Genomic DNA, 13251 nt, shown 5'->3' with positions numbered 1-13251 from the left:
ATATATAGTTCAAAAAAACAATAACAAAAAAACAAAAAAACAACAAAGTGAGGACGTGATATGGATAGTATTATTGGACGCTCAGGAAAGGAAAGAGAGAGTGTATAACACACACACACAATACAATGGGCTTCTTTCAGTTTCCGTTTACCAAATCCACGCACAAGGCTTTGGTCAGCTTGGGGCAATAGTAGAAGACACTTGCTCAAGATACCATGCAGTGGTATCTTGGAATGAACCTGGAGCCATGTGGTTGGGAAGCAAGCCCCTTACCACACACTCATGGCTGTTTTGCTCAAGATCATAATGCACATTCCGGTCCAGGAATTGAAACCATGATCTTGTGATCACGACTACAATACCCTAACCACTAGGCTATGCACCTTCTTTGTGCCTAAGTACTGGGGTTGTTTTAATTGACCAACCAACCAACCAACCAACCAACTACTCCTCACAAACTTCTCTCTGAGTTCCTAAGTTAAAAACAATTACGGTTGTTCAGTTTTATTTATTTATTTATTTATTATTATTTTTTTTTGAATTTTTTTCTCATTGAATTTTAAATATTTTAATAAATATTCTGATGGTAAATACAAGAAATGTTGGTGAAAAGATCTGTTGGAATTCTGTTTTAAATAACAATGTTCCGTAGCTTTAGAAGACAAACCAGTTTCGTTCATATTTTAACAAGCAGGAATCATCATCATCATCATCATCGTTTAACGTCCGCCTTCCATGCTAGCATGGGTTGGACGATTTGACTGAGGACTGGTGAAACCGGATGGCTACACAAGGCTCCAGTCTAATTTGGCAGAGTTTCTACAGCTGGATGCCCTTCCTAACGCCAACCACTCAGAGAGTGTAGGAATAATGAGTTCTTTTCTATCCCTTGATAGAAGAATACTGAGTAGAACAGTGATACAAAGCCAATCACACACACACACATACACACATGCATGCATGCACATATAAGCATATTCGCAATCACACATGTATTTCCACGGAGAATGAGAGAGGGGGTTTCGAATGTAAGAGACAGATAGGGTAGTGACTAACAGAGAGTAGTTTGTAACTAAGGAAGAAAGAGTGTGTGAATGGAAAAGGAGAGTATAGTGTGTGAATGAGAGAGGAGGATGTGACTAAGTAAAGGAGAGAGGGAGATGGAGTGAAAATGTGCGAATGTATGTGAGAGAGAGAGAGAGAGAGAGAGAGATGTCGTGTCTAGTCCAGGATAAGTGGAGGTAGGCAGAGCTGTTGGAGCTTAAGACGAGATAACTTGCTGTATCTGTGTTAACACTTTACATTCTGACATCAACCCCTGTGACAACACCAGTGCCAAGCTATTTACTTTAATTTTTTGTTGAACAAGGTCAGTGTCATGGAAAGAGCGGGGACTTGTATGTACAAGCAACTGTTTGTTTTCCGTTAAAAACACAAACCCACCCTGCTGACCAGGTATTGGGAAAAGAACTTTTCAAAGCTGATCTATGGACTCACAACACATGAAAGCTTGAAATATATGAGGGGGTGCTGAAAAGTTCCTGGCTTTAAGGGTATTACGAAAGGCCTGGTTGGAGGCCCAACCTGCCAAGTTCTTTCACAGGGCTTAAAAAAAGGGCCACTGCAATAAATGTGTGAATCAGAGGGGAATATGTTGAATAAAATCATTTTTTTTTTTTACCCAACACCCAGAACTTTTCAGCAGCCCCTCGTATTTCTGCATACAACTAAGTCAACATCCTGCTTGTGAAATTAATCTGCTAGTGGCTGAGTACTCCATAGGCATGTATACCCTTAAAGTAGTTCTAAGGGAGATTCAGCATGATACAGATTGTGACGAAGCCAGCCCTTTGAAATACAGGTATAACTAATTCTTGTCAGCTGAGTGGACTGGAGCAAGGTATTTTACTTCACGTTGCTCCAGTTTACTGAACAAGATATGATAAGCCTACAGAAATTCAGCAGAAGCAGCAATGAATCCAAATGATACAGGCACCAGCTGAGATGGCATGGACATGAAGTACCTATGTGTGACTAATCTCTCCCTCACAGGATGCCCTACATTTAGTTGCACCAAGGAAATGCCAGGTAGTGTGAAGCAATGAGGAAAATGAAAGAGCAGCTACAGGAGATATTGCTACCTGCCGTTCACAATACTGAAGAGGATTGAAGATAATGAGTTGGAAAGGTTCCCTATTGACTCCCACTTCCCTTTGCATCCTTCTGTATAGCAGAGTGATAACATGAATGAAAAATATATTGGAACAATCATATTTCGTATGTGTATTTCGTGTGCAAGATTCTTGATGTGGATACGTGTGTTGAAAGAAATACAATTAAACCTTGGGAGAGGCATTATGCCGGTAATAAACACACGCACTGGTTCAGTCCTTTATTTATTTATAAACAGTATTTAGTTTTTAGTTTTTAAATACGGTTTATAAATTAATAAAGGACTGAACCAGTGCGTGTATTTATTACCGGCATAATGCTTCTCCCAAGGTTTAATTATATTGGAACAAGATGAGCCAGAATACAACCGAGTCTACCTCCTCTAGTTATGATATGCTACCAGGAGAAGCAAGAAAAGAATCTTGCATGCAGAGTAGCAGCTGACTCCCTTCAAATCAAACATTTACATGTCCCACCTATGACCTAAGCTGTACACAACAAAGAAATTGGGGAGCGCTTCCATGCTGGCTATGGTTAGACGGTTTGTCTGGAACTGGTAAGCTGGAGAGCTGCACCAGGTTCCAATCTGAGTTGGCATGGTTTCTACAGCTGGATGCCCTTCCTAATGCCATTCACTCCAAGAGTGTAATGTATGTATATAAATATATGTCCACAGAGTACTTCCATAGCATCAGTACGAGCATCCATGAGGTCAAGTTTAGTTATAACAGCCAAGGTACGTTGACCTTCAGGATCAACTTCATAAATTATAGAAAGTTAGATTCAGAGAATCCGGTAAAACTCATGGTAAGCACTCCAGCTGAGTAACGAGCTATCAGGTCACACAGTAATTAAATTACTATGTAATCTAATATGACTAGGTATCTGGAAATCCAGGATTCACAAATGGTAATATTTCCACTGTTGTGGAGTGTAGATATGTAAAGAGAGAAAGGAGGAGGAGGGGGAGAACAGTGAAATAAATATACAAAGGGATTAGTTCCTCCCCCCGTCACCCTTTTTAATTCCGCCTTCCCCCCTACCTTATTTGACTATTCCTAATCATCTGCAGATTTCCCTAAACAGGCCAAACAACATTATTATAACACAGGAAGTTTCAAATAGTTAACAACATATCCAATATCCATTTAAAGCAGTGGTTCCCAAATTTTTTCAGGCTGCTGCCGCTTTGACACCGAGGCAACATTCCTAGCGTCCCCTGCCCAAATTAACCATCACAAACATAGACCTCTTTCTGAAGCAACTTCAAAGCAACTGTATTTCTCAAATAAAACATGATGAACCCATTATTTTGTTGTTTTTACATGAATCGCCACCCTATTATCACCCCAATTTTTTACATGAATCGCTACCCCCATCATTGCCCCAATTTTCTTCAACGCCCCCCCCCCATGGAAGTTTCCACTGCCCTCAGAGGGCAATGCCACCCGCTTTGGGAACCACTGGTTTAAAGAATGCATTTACACTTCTAACAAGAGCCCCAGAAACATTTCTTAATTGTTGGAGCAAAACAGTTGAGGATCAGTAGTGTCCTTTGTTTGGCAACCAAGGAACAGGAACTCTATATACACACATATATATATACATATCATCATCATCATCATTGTTTAACGTCCGCTTTCCATGCTAGCATGGGTTGGACGATTTGACTGAGGACTGGTGAAACCAGATGGCTACACCAGGCTCCAATCTGATTTGACAGAGTTTCAACAGCTGGATGCCCTTATATATATATATATATCTCAAGTGTACTCTGAATGTATTTCACATAAAAAGCATAGATACATTAACATGGTGTAGAAAGTTTCTTAACTATTCATTTGTTATTAAGAAAACATGGCAGTATGATATGAAACGTTTTTCTTTTGATCTGAGTAGATAACAAGAACAAAACAGAGTGAGAGAGATACAGGGGACATAGCAGAAAATAAAATCCTGAGGCTTTGGTTTCCAATAGGTTGCCAAGTATCACATGACAGCATCTGTGTCTTTAAGCAGACTTTCGGTACCAAACTCTGCTAAGGTAGCAGAATGGGTGAATGTTTGTTGAGCATCTGTTGGCAGAGTTGCAGCTTGTATGGCAGGAGTGTCGGCCACTGCAGGTAATGCCACAGTTACCGGCTGTGCTTCAATAATGGTGATGGGCTGCAATGCCGATGTGTTAGCCGGCATCACAGAAGCTGCTGATGGGTACGCTGGGATAAGTTGAGCATGGATGGTGGTGCCGTGCGAGTCTGTGGATTCTGTGAAGTGCACTACGTAATGGTCAATCACTGCATCTGTAGCTTTGGCTGACAGTTCGTTACCATTTACGTTGACATTTATGTTACCTGAACTGTCTATTGAGGTAGCTGTTGGAATGAGCTGCTGGAGAGAGTTGTCAGAAGATGGTTGATGAACAGTAGCTGCCTGAGCTAATACTTGAGCTCCAGAAAGAGCAGTGGCTGTAACTGTAGGATTAGTTTGTATGTCCAATGCACCAGCCTTGTCAGAAATCCCATTCATGGCAGACGACGTGTCTAACACAACGGGTTCTGAATTCGGCAGTGTGTTGTTGTTGTTATTGTTGTTGTTGTTGTTATTATTTGTAGTGTGATTGAATGCAACCTGCTGTACTATGCTGTTTTCAGTTGGCCGAGTGGTCACCCCTGATGTTGCGTTGCTCCGAGGACGTCCACGTCTCTTCGGAGCCACTCCTTTCCCACTGTTTTCCTTGTTCAACGACTCGGAAGTTACAGTGATCATGCGTTTGCGAGGTCGACCCAGTTTCCGTCGGTTACGTGGCCGGAATATTTGTGGATCTGCTCCCAACTTCACCGGATGGCATTTGTGGTCGTGGAAAAGTTTGGGCCTGAAAAACCCACGACCACATTTCTGGCACTGGAATCTGTAATCTGCTTTGTGTCCCCTTTCGTGTTCCACCAAGTGAGGACGACGACTGAACCCTTTTCCACATTCCTTGCATTTAAATGGTTTCACTCCACTGTGAGTAATGATGTGGGCTTTCAGCTTATCTGGTCTGTTAAACTCTTTTGTGCAACCTGCAAAAGAAAATATGTTGATGTGAGACACGTCTTGAAGTCAGTGATCAAATTTATATTGAAAGGACTGATCAAACACAGGCTGAAGGGAGTGATCAAATATTGACTGAAGGGAGTGATCAAATATTGATTGAAGGGAGTGACAAACTTATACTAGTCTCAGTGATCCCTTCGGTCTATATTTGATCACTCCCTTCAGGGACTGATTAAATATAGACTGAAGGGAGTAATCACATATAGACTGAATAGAGTGTTCGAATATAGACTGAAGGAAGTGATTAAATATAAACTGAAGGGAGTGATCAAACACAGACTGAAGGGAGTGATCAGATTTTGATTGAAGGGAGTGATCAGATTTTGATTGAAGGGAGTGATCAAATATAGACTGAAGGGTGTGATCATTTTAGGAGAGGAAACTTGGGTGTTTTTGTCTCTGGTTTGCAAAATTCTTTATGTGAATTCATGGGTCGAAAGAAAATGTTGTGTCAAGGGAAAGTCATTATGCTAATATTATTGCCACATGCACTGGTTCAATTCCACTCCTTTTATCATCAGTCAATTGGTTAAATATCCAACTAACTAATTGATTGTTTACTCTTTTACTTGTTTCAGTCATTTGACTGTGGCCATGCTGGAGCACCGCCTTTAGTTGAGCAAATCAACCGCAGGACTTATTCTTTGTAAGCCTAGTACTTATTCTATATATATATATATATATATATATATATATATATACATATATATATATACATACATATATATATACGATGGGCTTCTTTCAGTTTCGTCTACCAAATCCACTCACAAGGCTTTGGTCGGCCCGAGGCTATAGTAGAAGCACTTGCCCAAGGTGCCTCGCAGTGGGACTGAACCCGGAACCATGTGGTTCGTAAGCATGCTACTTACCACACAGCCACTCCTACGTTTGTTTAACTTGGTTAAACAGTAAGTCATTTGTTTTGTTTTTGTTTCTCTGTCAAAGCTCTTTTGTTGCTATTTGCAACCCTTTTTCAACGACTTTTTACCTTCATTGGAAAAGTTGCAAATAGCAAAGAAGGAGCTTTGACAGAAAAAAAAACAAATGACTTACTGTTTAACCAAGTAAAACAAACAATCAATTAGTTAGATATTTAACCAATTAACTAATGATAAAGAAGTGGAATTGAACCAGTGTTGTGTTAATAATATTGGCATAATGACCTACCTTCCTAGACACAACAAAATGAAAAATCTTCTCACCTGTAAAGCTTTTGAATGGACATTTATGTTTCTTGACCGATTCATGAATAAGCATGTGTCTTTTCAGTTTGTCCTTCCTGTTAAATGCTGCTGCACAAGACTCACACTGGAATGGTTTCTCTCCACTGTGAATGAGGACATGCATCTTCAGATAATGTTCTGTCTTGAATCTCTTCTGACAAATGTTACAGGGAAACTGACCTGAAAATATTTGTGAGAAAAGGGGTTTCAACAATAACAGAAATAAATAGATATCTTTTATTCTTTTACTTGTTTCAGTTATTAGAATGTTTATTAGAATGTTGCCATGTTGTGTGTGTGTGTGTGTGAGAGAGAGAGGGGGGGAGAGACTTTGTCTATCTCCCTTCGCTTGACAACTGGTGTTGGTCTGTTTATGTCCTCAGAAGTCGATGATGATGAAAATGAAATCAATATGATAAAGCCAAGGTGGCAAAGATGGCAGATTCATTAGCACACCAGACAAAATGCTTAGTGGCATTTTGTTTGTCCTCATGTTCTGAGTTCAAATTCCACTGAGGTTGACTTTGCCTTCTATCCTTTTGGAGTAATAAAAAATTAAAAAATACCGGTTGAGCACTGGGGTTGACGTAATCAACTTACCCTGTTCCCTGAAATTGCTAGCCTTGTGCCAAAATTTGAAATCAATATGATGATGAGTGATGATGATGATGAGTGATGATGATGATGATGATGATGATGAGTGATGGTGAGTGATGATGATGATGAGTGATGATGATGAAGAGTGATGGTGATGAGAATGATGATGATGATGAGGATAATGATGAGTGATGATGATAACTTCTCAAGAAATATAAACAGATAATAAAATTAGAAATTTACACCTTGGCTTACTTGTTGCTATTTAAACTCAGGTCAGCGCTGATCAACCAAATCTATGATCAAAAGCATTCCAGGCATGACCATCCCATCTTGTACATTTTTTATTTCTCAATACAGTGAATCCAGGGTGGAGGCGCAATGGCTCAGTGGTTATGGCAGCGGACTCGCGGTCGGAGGATCATGGTTTTGATTCCCAGACCGGGTGTTGTGTGTGTTTATTGAGCGAAAATACCCAAAGCTCCACGAGGCTCCGGCAGGGGGTGGTGGCGACCCCTGTTGTACTCTTTCGCCCCAACTTTCTCTCACTCTTTCTCCCTGTTTCTTGAGTAACGCTGCGATGGACTGGTGTCCCGTCCAGCTGGGAGGAACACATACGCCATAGAAACCGGGAAACCGGGCCCATGAGCCTCGCTAGGCTTTAAAAGGGGCGCATAAATAAAAAAAAAACAGTGAATCCAGGACCACATTATCTAATGTGTTCTTAGAAGATGGCAGAGTGTGATTTGAAGAAGGTTTAGCTGCTACTTCTAGCTGTTTCTCTTTGATGATTCTGTTCGTCATTGTTATTGTCAGTGTAAAAAGTGCAAAAAAGAGAAATTGTAATTCATAAATACAAATTTTACCTATACTTCCATGTGTTGGCAGGTGACGGCGAAGGTATCGTTCACAGGGAAATATTTTTTTACAATGTGGACAGGGAAATTCATGAGATGATGTGGTTAAATGGTGTTCCAGAGCTTCTGGTGTGGAATACTTGTTTAGACATTTGGTACACTGGAAATGCCTGCAGAAAAAAAAATGTACATTAATATACAGTTCTGTATTTAAGAGATGAGGAATTATGTACATTATTTACAATTGATGGATATTTGTCCTCATCTTGTTTGTTGTTAACATAACATTTCAGCCGGTATACCCTCCAGCCTTCATCAGGTGTCTTGGGGAAATTTCGAACCTGGGTTCTCATTCCTAATGTATTTTTCGATGTTGTTATCATTATTATCATTATTATTATTATTATTCAGGTCACTGCCTAGAATCGAACTTAGAATCTTGGGGTTAGTAGCCAGCGCTCTTAACCACTATGCCAGATGCCCGTGGGCTTGGTGATTATTCACTCATTAGTACATTATATTTCATAATAGTTCGATTCCAGGCAGTGACCTTAATAATAATAATAATAATAATAATAACATCGAAAAATACCTTAGGAATGAGAACCCAGGTTTGAAATTTCCCCAAGACACCTGATGAAGGCTGGAGGGTATATCAGCTGAAACGTTGTGTTAACAACAAACAAGATGAGGACAAATATTCATCAAATGTAAATAATGTACACTAATATACATATAGGCGCAGGTGTGGCTGTGTGGCAGGAAGCTTGCTTCTCAACTACATGATCTTGGGTTCAGTCCCACTGCGTAGCACCTTGGGCAAGTGTCTTCTACTATAGTCTTGGGCTGACCAAAGCTATGTGAGAAAATTTGGTAGATGGAAACTGAAAGGAGCTTATCATATGTGTGTGTGTGTGTGTGTGTGTGTGTGTGTCTTTGTTTGTCTCCCTAGCATGGCTTGACAATTAACTACTTTGAGTTCCACCATCAAAAAATAATACTTCACATTCTTCAAAGTTTCTAAATTCTAATGAAGTAAATATCACCTGAGAGGTGAGATATGTTTCTTTTATTTTCTCATTATTTTCCTAGATTTTTTAAGGTAGTAAGCCTTAAGCAATTGACTAGCCCCTTCCCCAAAATTTCAGGCCTTGTGTCTATAGTGAAAAGAATTATTATTCTAAATCTTTTTAAGGCAGTGAGCTGGCAGAATCATTAGCACGCCAGACAAAATGCTTTGCAGCATTTCTTCCAGTTTTATGTTTTGAGTTCAAACTCCACCAAGGTCGCCTTTGCCTTTCATCTTTTGGAGCCAATAAGATAAGTACCAGTTGGGTACTTGGGGGGGATTAATGTAATCAACTAGCATCCTCCTTCAAAATTTCAGGCCTTGTGCTTATAGTAGAAAAGTTCATTATTTTAAGTTTTTCTCCGATACGTACACATTTTTTCTGTTATATCAAATTGCAAGAGACTTACCTTGGACCGTTTCGATTAATAGTATCCTCACAAACACTATGGGAGAATTGGTGCACTCCAAGATCATAAAGAGTAGCAAAATGCTTTGAACAGACATGACACCGATAACTCATGTCTTCCTCGTGACTTTTCGTGTGAGTAAGGAAGAGTTCAAGTTCCTTAAATGTTAGTCCACACGACTTCACAACACACTTGTATACCTAAAAACAAAGAGTAGAAAACAAGATTACAAGACAAGCTTATTAGTAGGAAACACAACTTCATAAGTCTAGTAAATGGCATAAACTATTGGTTTGAAATCCACAACAAACATTTAATACCAGATATAGTGTTAGAAAACAAGGAAAGATAATTCCTTTTCTCATTTTGTTTCATCTTCACAAAATGCTTTTTAAATGCAAATGAATATCATAAATATATTAAATATGTTGGTGCAAGTGTAGCTGAGTGGTTAAGAAGCTTGCTTCCCAACCACATGATTTCAGGTTCAATTCCATTGCATAGCATTTTGGACAAGTGTCTTCTAGTACAGCCCTGTACCAACTAAAGCTTTGGGAGTGGATTTGCTAGCTGGAAACTGAAAGAAGTCCATCTTATTCTTATATACACACACACACGTGTGTGTGTGGTGGTGGTGGGGGTGATGTATGTTTGTGTCTCTTTGTCTTCACATCTTGTGGTTGTTGTAAATGAATGTCATTCATTTCCAATATCCTGTGAAAAAAGTTCTGGCCATTTTGGGAAAGGGAAGGTTTGGCAACATGAAGAGCATCTGGCTTCAGAAAATCTGCCTTAAACTCTGACCCATCAGGCTTCGAAATCATTGAATAATGATGATATTCAATGTACGAGTTTGTACCAACATGCATTAAAATTTTTCGGCATAGGCGTAAGAGTGGCTGTGTGGTAAGTAGCTTGCTTACCAACCACATGGTTCCGGGTTCAGTCCCACTGCGTGGCACCTTGGGCAAGTGTCTTCTACTATAGCCTCGGGCCGACCAAAGCCTTGTGAGTGGATTTGGTAGACGGAAACTGAAAGAAGCCAGTCGTATATATATGTATATATATATATATTTGTATGTGTGTGTATATGTTTGTCCCCCCAACATCGCTTGACAACCAATGCTGGTGTGTTTACGTCCCCGTAACTTAGCGGTTCGGCAAAAGAGACCGATAGAATAAGTACTAGGCTTACAAAGAATAAGTCCTGGGGTCGATTTGCGCTAAAAGGCGGTGCTCCAGCATGGCCACAGTAAAACGACTGAAACAAGTAAAAGAGTAAAAGAGAGTCAATTTGTTCCATTAAAACCCTGCAATGCAATGCTCCAGCATGGCCACAGTTCAATGGCTGAAACAAGTAAAGCGTAAAAGATACATCAAATATGCCAGCATCCACTTTCCTTTTGCGCTGTCGTGCAGCAAACTCCTGCTTATTCCTCCTCCCACCCCCACCCCCATAACCCCTTAATTTTCAGTCATGTTTGTATATTACCTGCTGACTCTTGTGTTGGACCATATGAGATTTCAGTTGGAAGTAAGACTTGAACTTCTCAGGGCAATACTGGCACAGGTAGGAGTTGTCAACAACGACATTTAGTTTTTGTTCTTCCTCTGTCATCTGAAGGAAAGAGAGCAGTTGAAAGGTGAAAAGAGAAAGAGAGAGAGAGAGTGAGAGTGAGAGAGTGATTGGAAAAGACAGACAGACACACAGACAGAAAATAAACCTAGCACTTGGTTTTGATGATTGGTTTTCCAGTTGATCTGATCAACGGAACAGCCTACTCATGAAATTAATGTGCTGAGCATTCCACAGACACGCATAACCTTAATATAGTTCTCAAGGAAGATTCAGTGTAACTCAGAATGTGACATGGCTGGCCCTTTGAAATACAGGTACTTCTCATCTTTGCCAGCCGAGTGGACTGGAGCAATGTGAAATAAAGTGCCTTGCTCAAGGACACAGTGCACCACCGAGAATTGAACTCACGACCTTACAACTGTGAGCCGACTACCCTAACCACTAAGCCACGTGTTTTCAAAAACGAAAAGAAAGACAGTTGTTTATAACATTTTGTTTCTGTTCTTCCTCTATAATCTGAAAGATGAAGGAGAAAAACAAGAGAATGAGAGAAGGTAGTGAAAGAAAGAAAGAAAGAAAGAAAGTTGTTAATGATATTAAGCTTTGGTTTTTCCTATTGTCTGAAGAACAACAGGAAGATGGACGAAATGTCTACTAGCTTAATTAATAATAATAGTAGTAGTAGTAGTAGTAGTGGCTCTCATGGTTTATGCCTGGATGCAGTACTAGGCAGTGGGTCTCATGGTTTCTGATCTTAATTAATTGGAAGTGTTCTCATGTATATGGTTTTGTCTTGGTATAAAAAGTTGGGCTACAGCAAATATTCTGCTCAATACCACAGATTTGCTTGTCAGTTGTCTGACCTTAACCAGTTGAACATGTCCCTTGGTGGCTGACGATATGTGCATCTCTGATCATGAGCAGATGTAATGGGGGAGCATCATAGCCATTTGTTGAGAGGAATTCTTTGGGGTTTGAATAATTCACCGTTGGAAACATGGGTGTTTCGTTCGACATCCTCAAACAAACCTTATTCAGGGACCTTTTGAGCTGGTTAAGCTACTTGACCTGAAGAAAATTCTAACTGGGCCCCACCTGCAAGGTCATGCGCTGTTCATCTTGATATGAGATCACCATGTCGCGCACATATGGTTGTGATGCATGTGCCTGGTGTACCCTTATCAGACAGGTAGTCATGATGGGTATATTGGGCTTCGTATATTTTACCCCAGTGTCACTTTGATGGCATGCACTGCTCTCTCACTCAATAATAATAATAATAATAATAATAATAATAATAATAATGATTTCTTTTATTTGCTACCAGGATGAAGGATGAGGAGGACAATACAAAGACAGACATAAAGTGTCGGGGTTTACATATAATAAAATGATAAAAAAAGAAGGAAAAGTATACATGATATACATTAAAAGGGAAGTATACATAGTATGCGACATGAAGAAGAAGAAAGAGAAGGAGGAGGAGGAGGAGGAAGAAGAAAAATAATAATAACAATAATAATAGAAAGTTTGCCTCTTAGGGACAGGAAAGATTATCAGGAGGAGGGCCTTAAGCACTTGAAAGACTATTGAAAGATTGTGGATACCTAAGGCAACAGGTAGTAAGGCAACCTGTTACCTGCATAAATTCTGTCAGGAATAAGAATAAATCTGAGTCAAATCAATAATTATAAAAATCCTTTCTACTATAGGCCAGCAATTTTGGGGGAGGGGGTAACTCGATAACACTGACCCCAGTGTTCAACTGGTATTTATTTTATTGACCTTAGAAGGGTGAAAGGCAAAGTTGACCCTGGTGGCATTTGAACGCAAAGGCATCAGAAGGTAAAGAAAGGACAAAATGTATTTTGTCCAGCATGCTAACAATTTCGCCAGCTTACCGCCTTAAATAATGATAATAATAATAATAATAATAATAATGAGTTCATTTATTTGCCACAAGGGCGAAGGATGAGGGGGACAAATACAAAGACAGACATAAGGTATGGGGGTTTACATATAATGAAATGATTAAAAAAAAAAGTGTACTTGGTATACAAGTGCATAGGCGCAGGAGTGGCTGTGTGGTAAGTAGCTTGCTTACCAACCACATGGTCCCGGGTTCATTCCCACTATGTGGCACCTTAGGCAAGTGTCTTCTACTATAGCCTCGGGCCGACCAAAGCCTTGTGAGTGGATTTGGTAGACGGAAACTGAAAGAAGCCCGTCGTTTCTATATGTATAA

The 13251-nt window shown here is 39.9% G+C and overlaps 1 protein-coding gene across 1 annotated transcript in view; it reads right to left on the bottom strand.

The window, feature by feature from the left end:
- Window positions 1–494: 494 nt before the first annotated feature.
- The window catches only part of LOC106877391 (zinc finger protein 341), a 30317-nt gene continuing 17560 nt past the window's right edge, over window positions 495–13251 (bottom strand). Inside the window, exons 9-13 of the mRNA XM_014926286.2 lie at window positions 10920–11045; window positions 9428–9627; window positions 7958–8118; window positions 6474–6674; window positions 495–5234 (exon numbers count right to left, since the gene is read on the bottom strand). Coding sequence (XP_014781772.1) covers window positions 4162–5234; window positions 6474–6674; window positions 7958–8118; window positions 9428–9627; window positions 10920–11045 — 1761 coding nt within the window. The 3' untranslated portion in view covers window positions 495–4161. The remainder of the gene's footprint in view (window positions 5235–6473; window positions 6675–7957; window positions 8119–9427; window positions 9628–10919; window positions 11046–13251) is intronic.

Source organism: Octopus bimaculoides, chromosome 20 (genome assembly GCF_001194135.2).
Source record: "Octopus bimaculoides isolate UCB-OBI-ISO-001 chromosome 20, ASM119413v2, whole genome shotgun sequence".
Classification (NCBI taxonomy): Eukaryota; Metazoa; Mollusca; class Cephalopoda; order Octopoda; family Octopodidae; genus Octopus; species Octopus bimaculoides.
The sequence above is the reverse complement of the archived record's forward strand: the minus strand, read 5'-3'. Positions and strand labels throughout refer to the sequence as shown.